The 26,765-nt window shown below is 44.0% G+C and overlaps 1 protein-coding gene and 1 long non-coding RNA gene across 5 annotated transcripts in view; one reads left to right on the plus strand and one right to left on the minus strand.

The window, feature by feature from the left end:
• Positions 1-12,589, minus strand: part of AXDND1 (axonemal dynein light chain domain containing 1) — a 66,423-nt gene extending 53,834 nt beyond the window's left edge. The window contains exon 1 of one of the 4 annotated variants that reach the window (XM_073571371.1): positions 12,277-12,582. In XM_073571371.1, coding sequence (XP_073427472.1) covers positions 12,277-12,349 — 73 coding nt within the window. In that variant the 5' untranslated portion in view covers positions 12,350-12,582. Of the gene's footprint in view, positions 1-12,276 lie in introns of all 4 variants that reach the window. The other 3 variants (XM_073571373.1, XM_073571372.1, XM_073571374.1) reach the window with 3 other exon arrangements.
• Positions 1,907-26,441, plus strand: LOC141085809 (uncharacterized). Its single transcript, XR_012231415.1, has 5 exons — positions 1,907-1,970; positions 14,549-14,830; positions 24,296-24,437; positions 24,525-24,675; positions 25,652-26,441. It is a non-coding gene; the product is annotated as an uncharacterized lncRNA (long non-coding RNA).
• The last annotated feature ends 324 nt before the right edge of the window (positions 26,442-26,765 follow it).

Genomic DNA, 26,765 nt, shown 5'->3' on the forward strand with positions numbered 1-26,765 from the left:
AACAAGCAGTGGACATAGAAAATGACTATTACCCAAAGGAGAAGGAACCCAGCGGTACAACAAGCAGTGGACATAGAAAATGACTATTACCCAAAGGAGAAGGAACCCAGCGGTACAACAAGCAGTGGACATAGAAAATGACTATTACCCAAAGGAGAAGGAACCCAGCGGTACAACAAGCAGTGGACATAGAAAATGACTATTACCCAAAGGAGAAGGAACCCAGCGGTACAACAAGCAGTGGACATAGAAAGAATGAAGTGTGACTTCTATATCCACTCAATGTTGCACCACTGGGTTCCTTGTACATAGAGGGGCGTGGACCCCCTTTTTGAGCTGGCAATTCATCTATATAGCTTCGTATGGGCAAGTGTCTGAACAGCCAGGCCCGATCCTACTCAGCCCGTATTCACATTGAGGTCGGCTGACACAAGGTGAGATTTTAATATTAGAGACAGGATAGGACGTCCCGATGGGTTCACCTTGTTGCGGTGGGATGGCTTTTATGCTTTTTTATCAAAATGGCGACAATTATTTAGCCTATGTTATTTACATGTACTATTACCATTTACCTTTTTTTCCCTTGTTTTTATTTATTTTCTGCAACTTGACTGCTTTACTTAAAGAAAACACAGCTCAAAAATGGTCATGTGTCAGAAGCTGCACAAATGTTTTTGTAGTGCCACTTTCCGGTGAATTGGTGTCGAGCGGCACGCATCGTCATCCCCACCTTGACAGTGCAGGCTACACAGAGCCCCCATAACATCGCCAGGTACCACAGAACCCCCAACAGTGCTACAATCCACCATTCACCCTTACTCTGTCCCTGTTCTCAGTTGCTATCGATCTATATTACCGGTGCTGCTGTAAATGCTGGACGCCAAGTCAGTGAGGCTACTTTCACACCAGCGTCGTGCGACGGACGTCGCCCTGCGTCGGGGGCGACGTACCGTCGCACGTTGTGAAAGTTTTGCCCAACGGGGGCAGCGTATGCAGTTTTTCAACGCATCCGCTGCCCCATTGTAATTTCCGGGGAGGAGGGGGCGTAACGTTTTTGTGTGCGTCGCGGCCGCCAAAACAAGACGCATCCGTCGCATGACGGATGCGACGTGTGCCCATACGTCGCAAAGCGTCGTTAACACAAGTCTATGGAGAAAAAAACGCATCCTGCGGGCAACTTTTGCAGGATGCGTTTTTTCTCCAAAACGACGCATTGCGACGTACGTCGCACGACGCTAGTGTGAAAGTAGCCTTAATTACAAGACCTCCCCATGAGTTCAGTTACTCGCTGTTATCCAAGGTCTTCCATAGACATAAAACTGCTATAAGGTGACATCTCATCGCGATACAGAGGGTCAGGGCCATTAGTAATGGCTTATTCAGACGTCAGTGATTCTTTACATATGCAAAATATGGCTCGAGTGTTATCAGTGTTCGGTCGGAGCGTCCATTTTTACCATCAGTGTTTGGTCAGTTTTCATCAGTGATTTTCATGTATGAAAAAAATAAATAAATTCCAAAACTTCTATTCACTGCAAAGTTAATGAAGGATTGCATACTTGCTGCCATCAGTGCTGGTAGGGATTTTAACAGACCCACAGATTGTCCAGAATGGAACCGCAGTTATTACGGCGTTTGGACCAGGCAGGCGAGGCAGATGCCTTGGGCCCCCACCTACAAAGGGGGCCCCCTGCATCTGCAGTCCATTTATGAAGAGCCCAAAGGGTGTACAGCAGTGAATAATGCTGTGCATTGCTCTGAAGTCCAGAGCGTCTGTCTCGCAAAGCCCCTTGAGCCCCCCTGTTTCTTTCTCTCTGCAGTCAGGTTAAAAGTTGAGAGTGAGGGGGAGGGGCGATTACAGCACAGTGACAGGAGGATGCCTGCAGCTCTGTCTCCTTCCGAATCCTGATCAGGGCTGCTCCTAGCACTGTCCTGAGAATGGATATGCCTAAGTGAAGCAACAGAAACTGGTAAGAGCAGCAATAACAGGTCAGAGAGCAGTGATTTACTCACTGTGGTCCGGAGCTCTGTGCTGATTGCTGCAGGATCAGGATTCACAGCCACATACAGCAGCGATCAGCATCAGCTCTGACCGCAGTCACTAATCCCTGCTTGTAATGTGACAGGGCGACCTCCTGTCACTACAGTCTGGATGACACAAGACAGGGATATTGTCTGCTGAATCAGGGGATTTATGATATAGAAATAAATGAATTCCCATGTGAAATAATAAGGGTAAACCATACGTATATATAGTACAGGTGTGCATAGGAATCAGCGTTTTTGTTTTTTTTGCAGCCAAAGCCGGCTCTCTTGGCAGTAAAACACTGCTTTCAAAACACCCATTTTTTAGGGTATGTGCAGACGATCCAGAAATGGCAGCACTTTGGACGCAGCAGACATGTGCTCTGTCTAAAGTGCTGCCATCTTTTGAACGCAGGTGATGCAGCATGTGTTCATTGAAACGTGTGGAATCACCGCACCCAATACATTGTAGGGGTGAGATTTCTCTTGTGGAGACTCTCATCTATGCAAGATAAATAGACATGCTGCAGTCTGGAGAGTCGTGCTGCATGTCCGTCTCTGCGGGTGATGTGCATGCATAGTGGACATGGAATTTCTAGAACTCCCATCCACTATGCTGTAACATCTGGCTGCTGCGGATGTACGCAGCATCCAGAGTTTACTGATTGTGGACACATACCCTTAGAGCTTTTGCTGTTTTTTTTTTTTTTGTATAGTATTCATTTTGTCTACAGTACATGTTTAATAAAGTTAGTTTTATTCACCAAAAACACAGCGAAAAACAACGTTGCGACATTTGCAGCTTTTCTAAAACTTTTTCATTGCTTTCTATGGGTGAAAAAAATTGCTGAAAGAAGTGACACGCTGCGGATTTAAAAACACTGCAGTTGTGAAATTCAGTCAGGAGAAAATAAAAGGGTGTTCAGGAGAATCCTGAAAATCTCAGTCTTTGCTTGTGCTGTAAAATGCTGTAAACTTATTTGCAAAAGAAAAAACTACAAAAATTCTGCCTATGAACGTGGCCAAAAGCTGCTTTTTAAAGTGCCAGCAAAATATGAGATTTCCGAAATCTCCTGCATGCGCTTGTTTTTTTTCTGACTGAATTTCAGAACTGTAGCACTTTTTAAATCTGCAGCGTGTCACTTCTTTCAGTGTGTTTTCACCCGTAGAAAGCAATGAAAGAATGTAAGAAAGAAAGCTGCAGATATTGCAATGGTATTTTTCGCTGCAATTTTTTAAGTGGTTTTGGTGAATTAAACTATTAGGTCTCGTTCACACGGTCAGGATTTCACATCAGTATTTGTAATGCAGAAACAGCAGTGGAACAATCAGAGGAAAAGTATAGTAGAAACACGTCACCACTTCTGGATTTCTCACCTCCTGGTTTTGACTTGCACATACTGATGTGAAATACTGACCGAATACTCAACGTGTGAATGTGGCCTTAAACATACTGTAGACAAAGCAAACATTCTTCTGTTCTGCAGTGTGCGGTGCATAGAGGGAATTTTATGGCGATTGGTACACAGTCCCTTCTGAAATGACAGGTGGGCATGGCGGCTGATTTGCAGTGTGGGGAAAACTACAATCCCGCAGGTAGGAGTGTCAAAATCAGGACTGTCCCGCTGGATCCAGGACAGTTGGGAGCCCTGCTGTGTTATCTGTTTGGGCCCCCCAATCTTTTCTGACCCTAGCAATGCTCCTGTGTAATGCTAATAGTGGCAGCTGATATAAGGCCCCTGAATATGGGGGCCACAGTGCCAGCACAGGCCCCTCTGCCACCTGTATCTGCATCCTGCTCGTGTAATGTAACCTAAATGTGTGATTTTACAATGTTAGCATATGGGGTCCCACTTTAAACTTTTGCCTAGGGCCCCACTTTGTCTAAAACCGGCCCTGCAGGCGTGTGAATGAGGTCCGCGTTGCATTACATTAAAGGTTTAGATAATGTTAGAAAAAAAAGTTTTCCTATAAAACTCTAAATGGCTGGCGACTCTGGCGTTTCTTTGGGAAGAGTCTTGTTTTAATACCAGGACATATTGCAGCGTTTTATCAAAGAGATACACAAATGAATTACAAGAAGTGGCGGCACAATGGGACCCGTCATAGCTAGACATGAGTGAACATCGTCGGCTCCCTCCTTATTCAGCAAGCTATAGCGCTTACCGAAAAAGCTGCATCGGCACCCCGGATACCTGGAGTGCTCCCGATAATCAGCTGTCTGGTCCGGCAGCTGCATGTGTCACGGCTGTGTGACAGTCACAATAAACAGGCTCTCCATGCATGTGGTGTGACTGTCACGCAACTGTGACACATGCAGCTGCCGGACCAGACAGCTGATTATCGGGAGCGCTCCAGGTATCCGGGATGCCGATGCAGCTTTTTCAGTAAGCGCTATAGCAATTCGGATAAGGAGGGAGCCGACGACGTTCCCTCATTTCTACTCATCTCTAGTCATGGCACCTACACAGAGGGAACTAAGTGATGTGTCTGGTTGTAGCCTCCCTGACAGGCCGCAACGTAATAGTGTGCCAGCGTCCGGGTCCACAGAGAGCCTGTGCCACACTATTATGGCGTACTAATAGTGTGGGCACCGCCAGTTTGGCCTTATGGATAAGAGTAGGACGGTGGCTGTAATACAAAGTCACGGCTCTGCTGTAATACAAAGTCACGGCCCAGTTGTAATACAAAGTCACGGCCCCGCTGTAATACAAAGTCACGTCTCTGCTGTAATACAAAGTCACGGCCCCGCTGTAATACAAAGTCACGGCACATCTCTAATACAAAGTCACGGCACATCTCTAATACAAACCTATAAAGAGAGCACGGCACTCAGGAATAGTTTGGTTGTTGGTGCTCAAGTCGGGTATCCAACCCATCAATGAAAAATGACAAAAATCTTGGCACTCAATATGTGAAATATTCAGACACTTTTATTTTGTGCATCCAGGCAGAAAGGTTTAAACGTTTTCGGTCCAGCATAGGACCTTCATCAGAAAAATCTCGTTTATTGAAATATACATACAAAAGAAGAACAAAAACAAGGCGTTAATTGCTGTCCGCATCATCACAGAAATACATACTAACAAAAGACATGACAAAATATATGTTCCAACTTCATCAAAAATTCAAAGGAGAGAGAGACGGCTCGTAGAGGTACTATCCAAGGGTGCTTTGCTGAGTCAGGTGATGGTAACTCCAAAAGTGCTGTGCTGGTCGTTAAGGAAGAGGGAGCCTATAAGTGAGTATTGTTGGGCATAGAAGGAACTACAACAGATAACATTTAACATTTTCACAGGTATTCCATCTTAGATTGTTTTTCCGTCTACATGACCACACATAGTTGGTTCTGTGCTGCTATATGACTGCCATATACATTGTGTCACATCTATTGCATTTAATTAGAACCTCCATTTTGCTTTTAGACTCTCTACTTTGTCCTTCTTTTGGCTACCCTTGCAAGGATTTATTTATTTCAGGTATTGGTGTGACTTCTATTGCTAGCCATCTTGGAAGCACTAGATTGCACATGTATGAGATATCGCCATACCTGTATCCTTCAAAGCACAAGGGCGCACCATACTATCACGAGTAATTATCTGTTGTAGTTCCTTCTATGCTCAACAATACTCACTTATAGGATGATGCGGACAGCAATTAACGCCTTGTTTTTGTGCTTCTTTTGTATGTATATTTCAGTAAACGAGATTTTTCTGATGAAGGTCCTATGCTGGACCGAAAACGTTTAAACCTTTCTGTCTGGATGCACAAAATAAAAGTGTCTGAATATTTCACATATTGAGTGCCAAAATTTTTGTCATTTTTGCTGTAATACAAAGTCACGGCCCCGCTGTAATACAAAGTCACGGCCCCGCTGTAATACAAAGTCACGGCCCCGCTGTAATACAAAGTCACGGCTCAGCTGTAATACAAAGTCACAGCCCTGCTGTAACACAAAGTCACGGCCCTGCTGTAACACAAAGTCACGGCCCTGCTGTAACACAAAGTCACGGCCCTACTGTAATACAAAGTCACGGCCCTACTGTAATACAAAGTCACGGCCCTGCTGTAATACAAAGTTACGACACATCTATAATGCAAAGTCACGGCCCCGCTGTAATACAAAGTCACGGCTCAGCTGTAATACAAAGTCACAGCCCTGCTGTAACACAAAGTCACGGCCCTGCTGTAATACAAAGTCACGGCCCTACTGTAATACAAAGTTACGACACATCTATAATGCAAAGTCACGGCCCCGCTGTAATAGAAAGTCATGGCACATCTATAATACAAAGTCACGGCCCCGCTGTAATACAAAGTCACGGCTCAGCTGTAATACAAAGTCACAGCCCCGCTGTAATACAAAGTCACGGCTCAGCTGTAATACAAAGTCACAGCCCTGCTGTAACACAAAGTCACGGCCCTACTGTAATACAAAGTTACGACACATCTATAATGCAAAGTCACGGCCCCGCTGTAATAGAAAGTCATGGCACATCTATAATACAAAGTCATGGCCCCGCTGTAATACAAAGTCACGGCCCCGCTGTAATACAAAGTCACGGCCCCGCTGTAATACAAAGTCACGGCTCAGCTGTAATACAAAGTCACAGCCCTGCTGTAACACAAAGTCACGGCCCTGCTGTAACACAAAGTCACGGCCCTGCTGTAATACAAAGTCACGGCCCTGCTGTAATACAAAGTCACGGCCCTGCTGTAATACAAAGTCACGGCCCTGCTGTAATACAAAGTCACGGCCCTGCTGTAATACAAAGTTACGACACATCTATAATGCAAAGTCACGGCCCCGCTGTAATACAAAGTCACGGCCCCGCTGTAATACAAAGTCACGGCTCAGCTGTAATACAAAGTCACGGCTCAGCTGTAATACAAAGTCACGGCTCAGCTGTAATACAAAGTCACGGCTCAGCTGTAATACAAAGTCACGGCTCAGCTGTAATACAAAGTCACGGCTCAGCTGTAATACAAAGTCACGGCTCAGCTGTAATACTAAGTCACGGCTCAGCTGTAATACTAAGTCACGGCTCAGCTGTAATACTAAGTCACGGCTCAGCTGTAATACTAAGTCACGGCTCAGCTGTAATACAAAGTCACGGCTCAGCTGTAATACAAAGTCACGGCTCAGCTGTAATACAAAGTCACGACTCAGCTGTAATACAAAGTCACGACTCAGCTGTAATACAAAGTCACGACTCAGCTGTAATACAAAGTCACGACTCAGCTGTAATACAAAGTCACGGCCCTGCTGTAATACAAAGTCACGGCCCTGCTGTAATACAAAGTCACGGCACCTCTATAATGCAAAGTCACGGCCCCGCTGTAATACAAAGTCACGGCCCCGCTGTAATACAAAGTCACGGCCCCGCTGTAATACAAAGTCACGGCCCTGCTGTAATACAAAGTCTCGGCCCTGCTGTAATACAAAGTCACGGCACATCTATAATACAAAGTTACGGCTCAGCTGTAATACAAAGTCACAGCCCTGCTGTAATACAAAGTCACGGCACATCTATAATACAAAGTCACAGCTCTGCTGTAATACAAAGTCACGGCCCTGCTGTAATACAAAGTCACGACCCTGCTGTAATACAAAGTCACGGCCCCGCTGTAATACAAAGTCAATCAATCAAATTTATTATCGCCATGTACAAATTACATATATACAAGGAATTCTTTGTGGCAAAGAGGCAACATAATATATAACAACAGATACAACAAGTAACATCTAACAAGACAGATACAGTATATAGTCTACACATGACGATTTAATTGTTGAACAGAGAGTGGATAGAAGCTGTTCATATGGCGGTTGGTGCTGCATTTGGGGACTCTGAAGCGACGTCCTGAAGGGAGTAGTTGGAATGAGGAGTGTCCCGGGTGAGAGGGATCGGATGAAATTTTCAACGCGTGGGATCGAATACTCTTATCATAAAGATCCTGGATTTTAGGCAGGGGGGAACCTATAATTCTCTCTGCTATTCTGAAAGTCCTTTGTAAGCGGAGTTTGTCATGCGCAGTGACTCCCCCATACCAGACTATCAGAGAGGAACAAATCACAGATCTGATGACAGCATTAAAGAATAAGATCAGCAGATTCTTAGACAAACCATATCTTGTCAGCTGATGCAGGAAGAACATCCTCTGTTGTGCTTTTCTTATAACAGCATCCACGTTTTTCCCCAATTTAAGATCATGAGAGATGATAACACCAAGGAATTTGGTCTCTGTGACCCTAAGAACCACTTCCTCATGGATGTAGATTGGAAGTATCTCATGTTGATCTTTCCTAAAATCCACAACCATCTCAGCAGTTTTTTTAGTGTTGAGTACAAGATTATTGGCTTTACACCAGTCACATATTCTTTTCACCTCACTCCGATACAAGTCTTCAGCATTTCCCCTGATGAGACAAAGTCACGGCCCCGCTGTAATACAAAGTCACGACCCTGCTGTAATACAAAGTCACGGCACATCTATAATACAAAGTCACGGCCCTGCTGTAATACAAAGTCACGGCCCCGCTGTAATACAAAGTCACGGCCCCGCTGTAATACAAAGTCACGGCACATCTATAATACAAAGTTACGGCCCTGCTGTAACACAAAGTCACGACCCTGCTGTAATACAAAGTCACGGCCCTGCTGTAATACAAAGTCACGGCCCTGCTGTAATACAAAGTCACGGCCCTGCTGTAATACAAAGTCACGGCACATCTATAATACAAAGTCACGGCCCCACTGTAATACAAAGTCACGGCCCCGCTGTAATACAAAGTCACGGCCCCGCTGTAATACAAAGTCACGGCCCCGCTGTAATACAAAGTCACGGCACATCTATAATACAAAGTTACGGCCCTGCTGTAACACAAAGTCACGGCCCTGCTGTAATACAAAGTCACGGCCCTGCTGTAATACAAAGTCACGGCCCTGCTGTAATACAAAGTCACGGCCCTGCTGTAATACAAAGTCACGGCCCTGCTGTTATTGTCAACGTACTACGCCCGTAATACGCCAATGCAAGTCTATGGGTGCGCTAAAAATACGGATTACACACGGACCACACGTGTGACTTGCGAGAAATACGCACCAGGTGTCTTTTAGAAAAGCCGGCAATTCAGTGCGCTATACAGTAATCTCACACTGACAGGTTTAATAAAGAAACGAAAGAATAGATATAGACACATAGAATACAATATATATATATATATATATATATATATATATATACACACACACACACACACACACACACACACACACACACACACACACACACACAAGTCATTGAGATAAACATATATATATATTTCACAGAGTTCTTCATAGCAGAATAGCCGCTAATTAAATTGCCGGCTTCTATCAAATCATTCCCCAACCCGACATGATATGACACATGGTTTACATTCAGTATAGCATTTCATTTCATGTTTTTTTATATGTCGCTGACTAATAATTAGATGAGGGTTTGTGTGCAAAATTTGGGAGTTGTAGTTGTTGTTTTAAGGGGTTAATTTGTTGTTTAAAAAATGTGTGGGCTTCCCAATGCCCTGTAGCGTTGGCGAATGGGTTAATCTAACAAAGGGTTAATATCACCTTACAATCGAATGGTGACATTAACCCTTTGTTAGATTAACCCACTCGCCACCAATATAGGGCAATGGGAAGCCCACACATTTTTTAACAACAAATTAACCCCTTAAAATAACAACTACAACTCCCAAATTTTGCACACAAACCCTCATCTAATTATTAGTCAGGGACATATTAAAAAACATGAAAAGAAATGCTTTACTGAATGTAAACCATGTGTCATTTCATGTCGGGTTGGGGAATGATTTGATAGAAGCCGGCAATTTAATTAGCGGCTATTCTGCTATGAAGAACTCTGTGAAATATAAATATATGTATATATGTTTGTCACAATGACTTGTGTGTATATATATACAGTCATATGTAAAAGTTTGGGCACCCCTATTAATGTTAACCTTTTTTCTTTATAACAATTTTGGTTTTTGCAACAGCTATTTCAGTTTCATATATCTAATAACTGATGGACTCAGTTATATTTCTGGATTCAAATGAGGTTTATTGTACTAACAGAAAATGTGCAATCTGCATTTAAACAAAATTTGACTGGTGCAAAAGTATGGGCACCCTTATCATTTTCTTGATTTGAATACTCCTAACTACTTTTTACTGACTTCCTGAAGCACTAAATTGGTTTTGTAACCTCATTGAGCTTTGAACTTCATAGCCAGGTGTATCAAATCATGAGAAAAGGTATTTAAGGTGGCCACTTCCAAGTAGTTCTCCTATTTGATTCTCCTATGAAGAGTGGCATCATGGGCTCCTCAAAACAACTCTCAAATGATCGGAAAACAAAGATTATTCAACATAGCTTTTCAGGGGAAGGATACAAAAAGTTGTCTGAGAGATTTAACCTGTCAGTTTCCACTGTGAGGAACATAGTAAGGAAATGGAAGAACCCAGGTACAGTTCTTGTTAAGCCCAGAAGTGGCAGGCCAAGAAAAATATCAGAAAGGCAGAGAAGAAGAATGGTGAGAACAGTCAAGGACAATCCACAGACCACCTCCAAAGACCTGCAGCATCATCTTGCTGCAGATGGTGTCACTGTGCATCGGTCAGCAATACAGCGCATGCATAACGCCTTTTTGTATGACCAAACAACTCAATCTTTGTTTCATCAGTCCACAGGACCTTCTTCCAAAATGTAACTGGCTTGTCCAAATGTGCTTTTGCATACCTCAGGTGACTCTGGTTGTGGCGTGCTTGCAGAAACGGCTTCTTTCACATCACTCTCCCATACAGCTTCTCCTTGTGCAAAGTGCGCTGTATTGTTGACCGATGCACAGTGACACCATCTGCAGCAAGATGATGCTGCAGGTCTTTGGAGGTGGTCTGTGGATTGTCCTTGACTGTTCTCACCATTCTTCTTCTCTGCCTTTCTGATATTTTTCTTGGCCTGCCACTTCTGGGCTTAACAAGAACTGTACCTGTGTTCTTCCATTTCCTTACTATGTTCCTCACAGTGGAAACTGACAGGTTAAATCTCTGAGACAACTTTTTGTATCCTTCCCCTGAAAAGCTATGTTGAATAATCTTTGTTTTCAGATCATTTGAGAGTTGTTTTGAGGAGCCCATGATGCCACTCTTCATAGGAGAATCAAATAGGAGACCTACTTGCAAGTGGCCACTTTAAATACCTTTTCTCATGATTTGATACACCTGGCTATGAAGTTCAAAGCTCAATGAGGTTACAAAACCAATTTAGTGCTTCAGGAAGTCAGTAAAAAGTAGTTAGGAGTGTTCAAATCAAGAAAATGATAAGGGTGCCCATACTTTTGCACCGGTCAAATTTTGTTTAAATGCAGATTGCACATTTTCTGTTAGTACAATAAACCTCATTTGAATCCAGAAATATAACTGAGTCCATCAGTTATTAGATATATGAAACTGAAATACCTGTTGCAAAAACCAAAATTGTTATAAAGAAAAAAGGTTAACATTAATAGGGGTGCCCAAACTTTTACATATGACTGTGTATATATATATATATATATATATATATATGTGTGCATTCTATGTGTCTATCTATTCTTTGGTTTCTGTTATAAACCCTGTCATAGGGCTCCATTATATGTCCATTTTGCAAGCCTGCGAGAAAATCTCACCATTCGGATGCCATACGGAGCACTGTTTAGGGGTCTGTCATCCGTATAACGCCTGTAAAATACAGACCGTATTTTGCGTCGGTTAGTGTGACCCCGGCCTAATACAAAGTCACGGCCCCGCTGTAATAAAACCAGAGATCCCCGTGATCTCGAGCATTTAACCCCTTGTATGCCACAATCAAAGTGAATCACATTGTACAAGAGGGAAGCAAAGGAGGGATCCGGGCCATGACTCCTCTGTCAGCAGCGCCGGCAGCTCAGGTTTCCCAGCGCACATTGCACCTGAGCAAGAACCTGATCTGTGTATTTATGTGGACTTTAAAACAAACACTGAGAAAAAAAGTAAAAATAAATGTAAAATATCAGTGAAAATGGAAAAAAAAAATTCTCACGCATTTCATGATATAATGGCTACAGAGTAACGATAAGTAACAACCAAATGTTATATTAACTGATTGCTGAATAATAGATATATATATATATATATATACACAGCCGGATCCTCACAGGGTTCCGCCGTGGTGTGAGTGGCGCGGTACCTGCGCGGCGGCGGTCCATGGCTGCCTCCTCCCTGTGTCCTGCGGATAGTGGGGGTCCCTCACACCCTGACATGGTGGGCTGCAGCTCCCCTGCACATCACCACCCAGATTCCAGCACACAACTCGCTGACAGCTCCTCCAACGCTACAGTCTCCATGACAACGTTGTCATAGCTACCACAACAAGCAGCTCGCTCAGGAGGCGCCTCACACCGCTGCCGCACCCGACTCCACCGCCCGGAGGAACATTGTATCCTCCGAATACCGCAGCCCCATAATTCCGTATAGGAGGAAATCCCTGAAGAAACTGTGCAAGAGCGGCACCTGCTGGCGGAGGACGGATACTTACAGTGTACGCTGCATTTTATATAATTCTGAGATCGCCACCTGCTGGCAGAAACTAAATAGCAACTATTCTTATAATACTTCATAGCTCATAGAGCGCCACCTGCTGGCAGATACAGATATTGATACTATTTTAGAGAAACGGAATAGACACTATACTTATATTAGTTTGATAAAAGGTATATTAAAGGAGATAATTTATTCGTAAATATACAATGACACAAGATACAAACAATACAACAACACCAAAAATGTATAGTGCCCAAGGAAGGACCACCAGTGCTGCAAACCCAACAGTGATAAACTGGAAGCGCTAATTGAATGAGGTAGGTACTAACGATGCAAATCGCATAAAAGTCTCAGAGAATAATTATGTAAACTGCGCTTACCAGTAGAAAAAGAAGAAGGAAAGAGCAGCACTGAACTGAATCCAGAGGACACTTATATTATTTTATAGCTTATAGAGCGCCACCTGCTGGCAGCAAGAAATATTAATATTTTAGAAATAGTCCATCGCTTACTGACAGAAACAGATATTAATGATATTTTAGAGAAAGTGCGCCTCCTACTGACAAAAACAGATATTAATGACATTTTAGAGATTAGTGCGCCACCTGCTGGCAGAAACAGAATAGTAACTATACTTATAATATTTTTTTAACTCATAGAACGCCACCTGTTGGCAGAAATAGAATATTAGTAATACTAATATTACTAATATTTTAGAGATAGTGTGCCACGTGCTGGCAGAAACCGAATGCTAATTATACTTATAATATCTTAGAGCTCATTGAGCGCCACCTGTTGGCAGAAACAGATAGTAACTATACTATAGTGGGAGTCTGACGGTTAACCCCTTGGGTTTTTCCACTTTTTTGAGTTTTCGTTTTTTGCTCTCCTTATCTCCAGAGCCATAACTTTTTTTTTTTACTACTAATATGACCCTGTGAGGGCTTGTTTTTTGCGGGACGAGTTGTACATTTGAAAAGCACTATTGGTTTTACCATATTGTGTACTGAGAAATTGGGGAAAAAAATTAAAAAGTGCATTGAAATTGCAAAAAAAAAAGTGCAATTCCTCATTTTTTTGTTGTTTTTTTTCTAGTTCACTAAATGCTAAAACTGAGCTGCCATTACTACGATGCATTTATACCTTCACTTTTTTTCTACTGCAACAGTGATTAAAGGAGTTGTGTATTTCACAAACCTTGAAGGCATATTCTTTGTTTTACTTGCTGTTTTTAACCTGGATAAGACCCTACTTTGCTCAATATCGTTCCAGTTTTCAACATAGTTGCAGAAATTCACTTGAATGAATTGTTTCCCAGATTATATTCTGGTGCATGAATGTGTATACAGAATTATTATAAGGTTGATCAAACCATTAGACGCACCTTGGTTTTAGAGGAGGAAAATAGAGAAAAAAAGGAAGCAAAAAATGTGATCATGATGCACTGTTATGAAGGGGGGATCTGCTGCTGACACTGCTATAGGGGTAACATCTTCCATCCTTGTATATATATATATATATACAGTATATATGCCCCCAGTCATGATATAGATCTCCCCCATCCTGGTATGCATGGCCCCTCATTCTGGTAGACATGGCTCCCATCACACTGCACACATGAAAAAAAAAAGTTATACTTACCTTCCCTCTGTCCCTCGCAGCGGCGCCCTGGTCTGATGCTAACTTATGTGTGCAGTGTGTAAGCAGCACATGACGTCACTGCCATATGCCCTTGTAAGGGGGTGGCGTTGCTATTACAGTAGAGACAAGCTGCCACTTTAAGAGACAGCACCCCCTTGGTTAGAGCAATGGGACATTCTGCTCTACCCTGCAGAAGAGACTGTGTGGGTTATTCTGCCAGCACTGGAGAGGGGAGGGGCTGCTTTTCTGTGTGTGTTGAAAGCCGAAATTTTCTGCAGGAAGCCGACGTGCCTGGAGCTGTGAGGGAAAACAACGTACAGCCTGAGACTGAATGAACTTGCGTGACTTTGTAAACTCTTCTGGGGATAACAAGTTGGATTTCCTATGTTGCCGTGAGGAGCCATGAAGAAATACAAGAAAGGAATCCATCGTTAATAGGAGCATCACTGTACTTGCACACAAGGAAAAGACCACGTTGCACAGAGCTTCCAGGAAGAAGTGTGCACCATCTTGCAGAGCTGCAGGGGCCCCCTGGATTGGACTGAGATACCAATGCTACAGTGAGTGTTAACCCCTTCTGTGCACATGCTAGGGCCTAGGATATCCCTCTTGTAAATTGTCTGTTTTCATTGCATACTCCTGTTTTACACTTTCCTAACATTGCATTCCTTGCCTGTCAATAAATTAACCCTTTGTTGTTTGCACCTCATCCTTTATACTGTATTCTCCCTGCATTGTGGTGGTCCCCCGGCCATCGCTTCACCCTCACAGGAAAAGGTCATCTGTCGAAATTTTCACTGCTCTCCACACCCATATTGAATATTCGTTTTCTTTAATGGGCATGTGGAGCAGTGAATATTCCTTCTCTTTAATAGCAGGCACAAGTGATCGCCCAGCTGCTGCAGGAGCCGGCAGCTGCAGCTGGAAGTGTGCCCGCTATTAAAGAAAATTAATTTTCACTGCTCCCCACGCTCATAATCCCTCTCACCTCTCGGCTCCTGGCTTCAGTGCCAAGAGGTGGGAGAGACTATGGCCATGGGGAGCAGTGAGTATTCATTTTCTTTAACAGTGTGCACAGTGTTAGATGTAGCATTCTCTCCCGCCTCCTGTGACCCGCTCCGACGCCACTGCTGTTCCGCTCCAATCCACGGCCCCTGTGACATATACAGTATATAAGGTACATCCGGACTATAATATGCACTCCCCACTTTCCTTAAAGATTTTGGAGGAAAAAATGCGTCTTATCGTCCCAAAAATATGGTATATTGAAGTATACTCGTATATGGGGAAAATAAGTATTTAGTACACTGCCGATTTTGGAAGTTTTCCCACCTGCAAAGAATGGAGAGGTCTGTCATTTTTATTGTAGGTACACTTCACCTGTGAGAGACAGAATCTAAAAATAAAAAAACAGAAAATCACGTAGGATTTTTTACTAATTAGTTTGCATTTTATTGCATGAAATAAGTACTTGATACAATAGAAAAACAGAACTTAACATTTGGTACAGAAACCTTTCTATCCTGTAGTTCTTGACCATGTTTGCACACACTGCAGCAGGGCTTTTGGCCCCCTCCTCCATACAGATCTTCTCCAGGTCTTTCAGGTTTTGGCGCTGTCGCTGGGAAACATTGAGTTTCAGCTCCCTCCAAAGATTTTCTATTCGGCCAGGGTCACACTGGCGAGGAATACGGACAAGTGAGAGGCGTTAAAAGCACGCATTACACACGGACAAATGATTCTCTATGGGTTTGCTCCCAACAGCCGCATATTTCTCCGGCGTATTCTACGGTCCGTGCCAATCGCAGCATGCTGCGATTGTCCGCGTACTACGCCCGTAATATACCAATGCAAGTCTATGGGTGCGCAAAAAATACGGATTACACACGGACCACACATGTGACTTGCGAGAAATACGCACCAGGTGTCTTTTAGAAAAGCCGGCAATTCAGTGCGCTATACAGTAATCTCACACTGACAGGTTTAATAAAGAAACGAAAGAATAGATATAGACACATAGAATACATACATATATATATATATATATATATATACACTCACTGGCCACTTTATTAGGTACACCATGCTAGTAAGGGGTTGGACCCCCTTTTGCCTTCAGAACTGCCTCAATTCTTCGTGGCAGAGATTCAACAAGGTGCTGGAAGCATTCCTCAGAGATTTTGGACCATATTGACATGATGGCATCACACAGTTGGCGCAGATTTGTCGGCTGCACATCCCTGATGCGAATCTCCCGTTCCACCACATCCCAAAGATGCTCTATTGGATTGAGATCTGGTGACTGAGGAGGCCATTTGAGTACAGTGAACTCATTGTCATATTCAAGAAACCAATCTGAGATGATTCGAGCTTTATGACATGGCGCATTATCCTGCTGAAAGTAGCCATCAGATGTTGGGTACATTGTGGTCATAAAGGGATGGACATGGTCAGCAACAATACTCAGGTAGGCTGTGGCGTTGCAACGATGCTCAATTGGTACCAAGGGGCCCAAAGAGTGCCCAGAAAAAATTCCCCACACCATGACACCACCACCACCAGCCTGAACCGTTGATACAAGGCAGGATGGATCCATGCTTTCATGTTGTTTACGCCAAATTCTGACCCTACCATCCCAATGTCGCAGCAGAAATCGAGACTCATCAGACCAGGCAACGTTTTTCCAATCTTCTACTGTCCAATTTCGATGAGCTTGTGCAAATTGTAGCCTCAGTTTCCTGTTCTTAGCTGAGAGGAGTGGTACCCAGTGTGGTCTTCTGCTGCTGTAGCCCATCTGCCTCAAAGTTCGACGCACTGTGCGTTCAGAGATGCTCTTCTGCCTACCTTGGTTGTAACGGGTGGCAATTTGAGTCACTGTTGCCTTTCTATCAGCTCGAACCAGTCTGCCCATTCTCCTCTGACCTCTGGCATCAACATGGCATTTCCGGCCACAGAACTGCCGCTCACTGGATTTTTTTTCTTTTTCGGAACATTCTCTGTAAACCCTAGAGATGGTTGTGCGTGAAAATCCCAGTAGATCAGCAGTTTCTGAAATTCTCAGACCAGCCCTTCTGGCACCAACAATCATGCCACGTTCAAAGGCACTCAAATCACCTTTCTTCCCCATACTGATGCTCGGTTTGAACTGCAGGAGATTGTCTTGACCATGTCTACATGCCTAAATGCACTGAGTTGCCGCCATGTGATTGGCTGATTAGAAATTAAGTCTTAACACACAGTTGGACAGGTGTACCTAATAAAGTGGCCAGTGAGTGTATATATATACATACATGTCATTGTGACACATATATATATATTTATATTTCACAGAGTTCTTCATAGCAGAATAGCCGCTAACTAAATTGCCGGCTTCAATCAAATCCTTCCCCAACCCGACATGATATGACACATGGTTTACATTCAGTAAAGCATTTCATTTCATGTTTTTTTTTTTTTTTATGTCCCTGACTAATAATTAGATGAGGGTTTGTGTGCAAAATTTGGGAGTTGTACTTGTTGTTTTAAGGGGTTAATTCGTTGTTTAAAAATGCGTGGGCTTCCCAATGCCCTGTAGCGGTGGCGAGTGGGTTAATCTAACAAAGGGTTAATGTCACCATTCGATTGTAAGGTGACATTAACCCTTTGTTAGATTAACCCATTCGCCAACGCTACAGGGCATTGGGAAGCCCACACATTTTTAAAAACGAATTAACCCCTTAAAACAACAACTACAACTCCCAAATTTTGCACACAAACCCTCATCTAATTATTAGTCAGGGACATATAAAAAAACATGAAATGAAATGCTATACTGAATGTAAACCATGTGTCATTTCATGTCGGGTTGGGGAAGGATTTGATAGAAGTCGGCAATTTAATTAGCGGCTATTCTGCTATGAAGAACTCTGTGAAATATAAATATATACAGTGGGGCAAAAAAGTATTTAGTCAGTCAGCAATAGTGCAAGTTCCACCACTTAAAAAGATGAGAGGCGTCTGTAATTTACACCATAGGTAGACCTCAACTATGGGAGACAAACTGAGAAAAAAAAATCCAGAAAATCACATTGTCTGTTTTTTTTTCCTTTTATTTGCATATTATGGTGGAAAATAAGTATTTGGTCAGAAACAAAATTTCATCTCAATACTTTGTGATATATCCTTTGTTGGCAATGACAGAGGTCAAACGTTTTCTGTAAGTCTTCACAAGGTTGCCACACACTGTTGTTGGTATGTTGGCCCATTCCTCCATGCAGATCTCCTCTAGAGCAGTGATGTTTTTGGCTTTTCGCTTGGCAACACGGACTTTCAACTCCCTCCAAAGGTTTTCTATAGGGTTGAGATCTGGAGACTGGCTAGGCCACTCCAGGACCTTGAAATGCTTCTTGCGAAGCCACTCCTTCGTTGCCCTGGCGGTGTGCTTTGGATCATTGTCATGTTGAAAGACCCAGCCACGTTTCATCATCAATGCCCTTGCTGATGGAAGGAGGTTTGCACTCAAAATCTCACGATACATGGCCCCATTCATTCTTTCATGTACCCGGATCAGTCGTCCTGGCCCCTTTGCAGAGAAACAGCCCCAAAGCATGATGTTTCCACCACCATGCTTTACAGTAGGTATGGTGTTTGATGGATGCAACTCAGTATTCTTTTTCCTCCAAACACGACAAGTTGTGTTTCTACCAAACAGTTCCAGTTTGGTTTCATCAGACCATAGGACATTCTCCCAAAACTCCTCTGGATCATCCAAATGCTCTCTAGCAAACTTCAGATGGGCCTGGACATGTACAGGCTTAAGCAGTGGGACACGTCTGGCACTGCAGGATCTGAGTCCATGGTGGCGTAGTGTGTTACTTATGGTAGGCCTTGTTACATTGGTCCCAGCTCTCTGCAGTTCATTCACTAGGTCCCCCCGCGTGGTTCTGGGATTTTTGCTCACCGTTCTTGTGATCATTCTGACCCCACGGGGTGGGATTTTGCGTGGAGCACCAGATCGAGGGAGATTATCAGTGGTCTTGTATGTCTTCCATTTTCTAATTATTGCTCCCACAGTTGATTTCTTCACTCCAAGCTGGTTGGCTATTGCAGATTCAGTCTTCCCAGCCTGGTGCAGGGCTACAATTTTGTTTCTGGTGTCCTTTGACAGCGCTTTGGTCTTCACCATAGTGGAGTTTGGAGTCAGACTGTTTGAGGGTGTGCACAGGTGTCTTTTTATACTGATAACAAGTTTAAACAGGTGCCATTACTACAGGTAATGAGTGGAGGAAAGAGGAGACTCTTAAAGAAGAAGTTACAGGTCTGTGAGAGCCAGAAATCTTGATTGCTTGTTTCTGACCAAATACTTATTTTCCACCATAATATGCAAATAAAAGGAAAAAAAAACAGACAATGTGATTTTCTGGATTTTTTTTTATCAGTTTGTCTCCCATAGTTGAGGTCTACCTATGATGTAAATTACAGACGCCTCTCATCTTTTTAAGTGGTGGAACTTGCACTATTGCTGACTGACTAAATACTTTTTTGCCCCACTGTATATATGTTTGTCTCAATGACTTGTGTGTGTGTATATATATATATATATAATATATATGCATTCTATGTGTCTATATCTATTATTTCGTTTCTGTTAGAAACCCTGTCATAGGGCTCCACTATATGTCCATTTTGCAAGGCTGCGAGAAAATCTCGCCATACGGATTACATACGGATGCTGACATGCGCAAAATACGCCACCGCACCTTGCTTACGGATGACATGCGGAACACTATTTAGAGGTCATTCATCTGTATTACGCCTGTAAACTACGAACCGTATTGCGCCGGTTAGTGTGACCCCGGCCTCAGACTTAGGTCTGGAGACTGGCTAAACTGCTCATGGACATTTAAATGCTTCTTATGGAGCCGCTCCTTAGTTGCCCTGGATGTGTCATTGTCATGCTGGAAGACCCAGCCATGACACATCTGCAATTCTCTTACTGAGGGATGGAGGTTGTTGGCCAAAATCTTGCGATATATGATCCCATTTATCCTCCGTTCAATACAATTCAGTCATCCTGTCCCCTTTGCAGATAAGCACCCGCCAAAGTATGATGTTTCCCCCACCATGCTTCACGGTTCGGACGGTGTTCTTGGGGTTGTACTCATCCTTCTTCCTCCAAACACGGCGAGTGTAGTTTTTACCAAAAGTTCTATTTTGGTCTCATCTGACCACATGACCTTCTCCCATGCCTCCTCTAGATCAGTGGTCCCCAACCTTTTTTGCACCAGGGACCGGCTTCAAGCAAGACCATTCTTCCATGGCCCGGCAGGGCGGGGATGGAGGTGTGACAGGGGCGGGGATTTGGTCATAAGGGGGCGGGGCTATGGACACGGCTGTAGTTTAGCAGTGCATACTTATCATTTAATTATAACATTTATAATGTGACTCCACTCACCATAGGTTTTGAATGAGTGGGAGCACCTGGCTTGTTTCCCTGTTTCAGTGGGAGCACCGGGCTACTTCTACTGATGACCGTCACTGCTAATGATGAGTGGAACCTACAAGGAAATGGAGCATTGAGCACTCAGGCTGTGTGCACACGCTGTGGATTTTGCTGCGGTTCCGCAGCAGTTTTGGCCGCTGCGGACCCGCAGCAAACTGCTGCGGTGTACAGTATAATTGTTTTCTATGAGAATTAAAAACCGCTGTGCACATGCTGCGGAAAAAACCGCATGGAAAAGCTGCGGTTTATTTTCCGCAGCATGTCAATTCTTTGTGCGTTTCTGCCGCGGTTCCGCACCCATAGGACTTCATGGACTTCGTAAAATCCGCATAAAAACCGCAGATCTTTAGATCTGTGGTTTTTCGTGCGGATTGGGTGAAAAAAAACGCAGCAGAATGGGGGGAAATGATGTCAAGGCGGGAGGAAGTGTAGTGTGTGGGCGGAGTATAGTGTGCAGTGACAAGATTTCTGGGAAGATGGACAGCTACCGTCGCATGGAGATGGACGTGGGGCGTTTAATAGACTTGGTATGTATGTATGTTTGTATGTATATATGTATGTGTCTGTCTGTGTGCGTCTCCATGCGACGGTAGTGCAACAATTGTGCTCAATCGCCGCATGGGCCTGCTGCTCCGATCCGGCCATGTGATGGGAGAGTAGGCCCTGCGGCCACCGAGCACAATTGTACAGTGCTAAACACGTAACAAAACACATAACATACATGTAACAGACATTACATACAACATACATGTAACAGACATGACATACAACACAAAACATATACTATATACTCACCATCCAGGCCCGGCCATCTTGTTCCCAGAAGCCCTCGCTCCCCTTGTTCTTGAATAAAGTTAAAAAAAAATCCTTTCCCCCAAAAAAAATCATGTCCGCCGAAAATAAACAAAAAACAAAGGTCCCACGGCAATCTCGGAAGTATTCTGGCGATACACCGCCATTCGGGCAAGTTTCCTTTCCCGTTGTTCGGCCGCTCCGGGACCTCGCTTTACGGCTCTTCTGCTGCGTGTGACCTTTCCCACGCAGCAGTGCCGTAAATGAGGTTACCGGAGTCACTGAACTCTGGTAAACGCTAGGCAAATGCGCAGTTACACACTGCAGAAGCAGAGCTCCTGTCAGTGTGTTTCTGGTGACATGGAGAATGGTCACATCTGCTGATGTGACTGTTCTCCATAATTGATCGATGTGGGACACTCGTTTAAATGGACTGCGACGGAACGATAGGTATCTTAATTGGTTTGTTATTTTTTTTTTTCTCTAGGTGATCGATGGCATCCCAAATGGATTGAGCGTGCAATAAAATTTTGTCAAAAACAGTGGTTTTTATTTGAATAAAAATTATTATTTAATGTGTCTGTGTGTTTTTTTTCTATTCTTTATAATTGGATTAATAATGGATCGGCGTCTAATTGACGCCTCTCCATTATTAACCGGGCTTAATGTCACCGATCAAAGGTGACATTAACCCCTTTATTACCCCACATCCCGCCGACGCGGTGCGGGAGTGGGAAGAGAGGGGCTAAGTGCCAGAATTGGCGCATCTTATTGATGTGCCATTTCTGGGGTGGCTGCGGCCTGATATTTGTAGCCGGGGGGGGCAATATCCATGACCCCTTCCTCGGCTATGAATATCAGCCCGCAGCTGTCTGTGTAGCCTTTCTGGCCCTAAAATATGGGGGGCCCCTATGTCATTTTTTTTTGGGGGGTCCCCCTTTTTTTTAGAGCCAGAAAGGCAACGCAGACAGCTGTGGGCTGATCTTCATAGCCTGGGAAAGGGGACATGGATATTAACCCCTTCCCAGGTTGGAAATATCAGTTTGCAGTTGTCTGCTTAGTCTTTCTGGCCCTAAAATATGGGGGACCCCTACGTCATTTTTTTTTGGGGGTCCCCCTTTTTTTTTAAAGCCTGAATGGCTACGCAGACAGCTGCGGCAAGATATTTAACACCTGGTAATCATCTCACCAGCGAAATCGCTGTGTGTGAGAGCGATCAGCGAGCGGCCCCCCTGCCGGTATCGCTGATCGCTCTGGGAAATCTCTGGACATTTCTTTGGTCGATGGTCTCCCGCTGGCCAGCATGCATCGCTGCATGTGACAGGCGGGAGACCAGCGATCAGGTTTAAAAAAAAAAAAATTACCGAAAAAATATTGTTATTCTCACCTTCCGATGTCCCGCGCAGTCTTCCGGCCTCTCTCCACGCTTCGGTCACAGTGATCCTTTGCACGAATGAGCGCGAGACGTCGTTGCCGCGAGACCGTGACATTCTCGCGGTCATTCTCGCAAAGGATCACTGGTACCGTAGCGTCAAGAGAGGCCGGAAGACTGCGCGGGACATCGGAAGGTGAGAATAAAAAGATTTTGTATTTTAATACAATTTTTAACGGGTGGCCAGCGATGCCGTCCGCTCGGCATCGCTGGTGTAGCTGCCTGTGTGACAGCTCACCAGCGATCACATAGCGACTAAGGGTGGTTTCACATTAGCGCTTTTTAAGCGCACGCACGGCCGGGGGTAGCTCCGCCCCTGAGCCGGCTCTCTGCCCGGCGTGCCCGCCCCTTGCTTGTAGCGCCGCCTCCTAGCGCACAGCGGCGCCTGCGATTGGCGCACCCTATCTTTAGCATAGGGTGCGCAGATCGTGCGCAGGCCGTGCGCTAGTTGCACTTTGACCTGCGCTGCGCACTTTTGACGGTGCGCCGTGCGCGCCAAAATCAAACTTTTCGGATTTTGGCGCGCACGGCGCACCGTCAAAAGTGCGCAGCGCAGGTCAAAGCGCAACTAGCGCACGGCCTGCGCACGATCTGCGCACCCTATGCTAAAGATAGGGTGCGCCGATCGCAGGCGCCGCTGTGCGCTAGGAGGCGGCGCTACAAGCAAGGGGCGGGCACGCCGGGCAGAGAGCCGGCTCGGGGGCGGAGCTACCCCCGGCCGTGCGTGCGCTTAAAAAGCGCTAATGTGAAACCAGCCTTACTAGCAATCCTGACACCTTGATATCGGTGTCGGGATCGCTGGTAAGTCGCTTAGTGTGACGGGGCCTAGGCCGCAGCTGTCTGCTTTGCCTTTCTGAGCCAAAAATATAGGGGGACCCCACGTCAAAATTATTTTAGGCCTCCCAGGAATTTTACAGCCAGAAAAGAAATGCATACAACTGTGGCCAATCAGAGCCTCGAAACAGGCCATGTTTATGAACCCCAACCCAGCCTCCATTTACCATCCCATAGTTGTCTGCTTTGCCTTTCTGGCACCAAAATATAGGGGGGACGTTGCATCTACATACAAGTTTGCACTCAGAAAGGAAACGCAGACAACTGCGGGCTGATATTAATAGCCTATGAAAAGGCAATGAGTATTATCCCCTCACTCACATTCTAAAAATATGAAGCCGCTAACGTATGGCTACTTTTAGTAGCTATACAATATCAGTGCTCACTACCTAAATTAGTTGTTAGGGCTTATATGTAAATGTTTGTTTTTTAGATTTAAAAGTGTTACTGATATAGTTCCTAATTCCATTTTCTATTTGTGTGTAGGTGCGTGATTTCCCAGCCCTTTGGGACCCGGCAGACAGGCTGTACAAAGACCGTGGCAACAGGGATCGTTGCTGGAGCAAAATTTTGAGTGATCTGTACCCTAACTGGAACTCCTTTCCAAAAGCCACACAGTCACAAATTGGTAACTAACTTTTTCAGGATTATTTTTGTTATCACGTGTTAATAAAGCAAAAAAGGTGGTAAAAATGTTGTTGTCTTTCTTTTGTAGACAGTGATGTCAAACAGCGTTGGCGTTCAGTTCGGGACAGATTTAACAAATTCATTGCCAGCTGTCAAAAAAGTGGCGCATCCCCAACCAGCAGAACATTTCCGTACTTCCAAGAGCTTCAATTTCTCATCTCCAGCCGGACATTGCGAAGGTAAGTTTACCCAAAAAAAAAATACCGCATTCAAACAGTTTTATTTATTTGCATTACTTCTCGGATATAGAAATTTGACATCTTTTAATTTTCTGAAATACTTAGCACACTGATGGTTCCAGTTACTCCTTTGAAATTGTCTTCCACCTGTCTTGAAGGAGTTTACACAGATGCTTAGCACTTGTTTGACTTCACTCTGCGGGCCCACCTCAACCCACACCATCTTGTTTGGGTTCAGGTCTGGTGACTGTGGAGGCCAGGTCATCTGGCGTAGCACCCCATCAGTGTACTTCTTGGTCAAATAGCCCTTACACAGGCTGGAGGTGTGTTTCTGGTCATTGTCCTGTTGACTACACAAATTATGGGCCAACGAACAGCAAACCGGATGTAAGAGCATGCCGCCTAAAGATTCCGTGGTAGCCATGCTGGTTCACAATGCCATAAATTTAGACTAAATCCACAACAGTTTCACCAGCAAAGCACCCCCACAGCATCACACCTCCTCCTCCATGCTACACGGTGTTAAACAAGCATTGCAAGTCCATCCGTTCACCTTTGTCATTTTATACTTTTTAGCCCTTCATACTGATTATACAATTTTCATTATAATGAAAATACATAAAAGTCTTTGAATGAAAAGATGTCTAAGAACTTTTGGTCTCTATTGGACATCTTCACTATGCGTTATAAAGCGCTTGTGAAGCTCCAATAAATTCTGACATGTGCCGCAGCTTCTAACAATACTGCATGTTTCGCTGCCATTTGTTGACGCTGATTGACAGCAAAGATAATTTGCACTGTGTATATATAGCACGCACTGATTCCAAATGAGTGAAATACAAACATGCGTTATAATCGTGCAATTTAAAATGGGTCACCGCAGTTGTCATGAAATTTTTTTGGAGTTGGCCAAACAGTTGGTCAGAATAAAATATGTAATTTTTAATCCTCATTTTTTTCTTTTTTCTCTCAACAGCACTCAAGGGAACATAATTCAAAACGTCGATGAATCAGAAGATGGAGCAGGGTCTTGTGAGGCAGGTGACATCTCGGCACCATGTAGTAACACCCCTTCTGATGTAGCCCCATCTTCATCAGCTGCAGGAACATCTGTTTCTGCAGCTGATGAACCATCGGGTTCCTCAGAAGCTTGTGTAGCCACTGCCTTTCCGGTGTCTGGAGAGCCGAGCAAGAAAAGAAACAAAAAAAAACACATTGACACCACCTTAAAGGCATCCTCGGATACACTAGATTTGATTAAAAAGACCACAAGCGAGGATGAGTTTGATTTCTTTGGCATGACAATTGCCAATAAAATTCGAAGCTTGACACCGGAGAGGCAGTCTATATTAATGACAATGGTGCAGATGTCAATCACTGCTTTACAGGACCCTGCTCCCATAGCATCGTACACTAATATTTTAATGGGCGTTTTTAACCTGTTCCGACCAACACCACCCACCCAACAGCAGCGGCCAACGGAGTATAGGCCAACAAATAACACCAATTACTTTTCTGACTCAGGCAGCTCCCAGGCCAACTATCCCTATACCCCTGAGTACCATTATCTCCCCTAATTGTTACCGTCAATGGTGCACAAAATATTTGTTACAATAATTAGACATGTTGTCTGTTTCTAACACCTTGCCCGCTTCATCACAATAATCCCCCCAAAAATTTGTGTTGGTTAACAATGTCAGGTTTTGTAGTTGTTTAAATCTAATAATATTTGGCTGTATTTCTGGTTTTTCGATGCCAACAATGTCCTTGAATTTATATATTGTTTTCCAAATAAAAAATATTGTATTTACAATTTGTTTGTTTTTTTTGGGACAGATTTAATGTACATGCAGTGATCTCTGCCTGTCATGTGTCGAGAATCAAAGGACTATGGGCTGGAGGATCAAAAAGGTGGTTGATGCAGCAGAAACTGTAGGATTTCCAGCCAATGTACTGTGTGTAGGCTTTGAAGAAGGAAAATGAGGTGAAATAAATGAAACACACACCATCAATACAGAATCTAAATTGTTTTTATTGATTAATACAACCTAATTTTTTTTTTAAATATTTTGAAAAAGTTTTTCATTACA

The sequence above is a fragment of the Dendrobates tinctorius genome, unplaced genomic scaffold, assembly GCF_039654945.1.
Source record: "Dendrobates tinctorius isolate UK_male_01 unplaced genomic scaffold, ASM3965494v1 ptg000029l, whole genome shotgun sequence".
Classification (NCBI taxonomy): domain Eukaryota; kingdom Metazoa; phylum Chordata; class Amphibia; order Anura; family Dendrobatidae; genus Dendrobates; species Dendrobates tinctorius.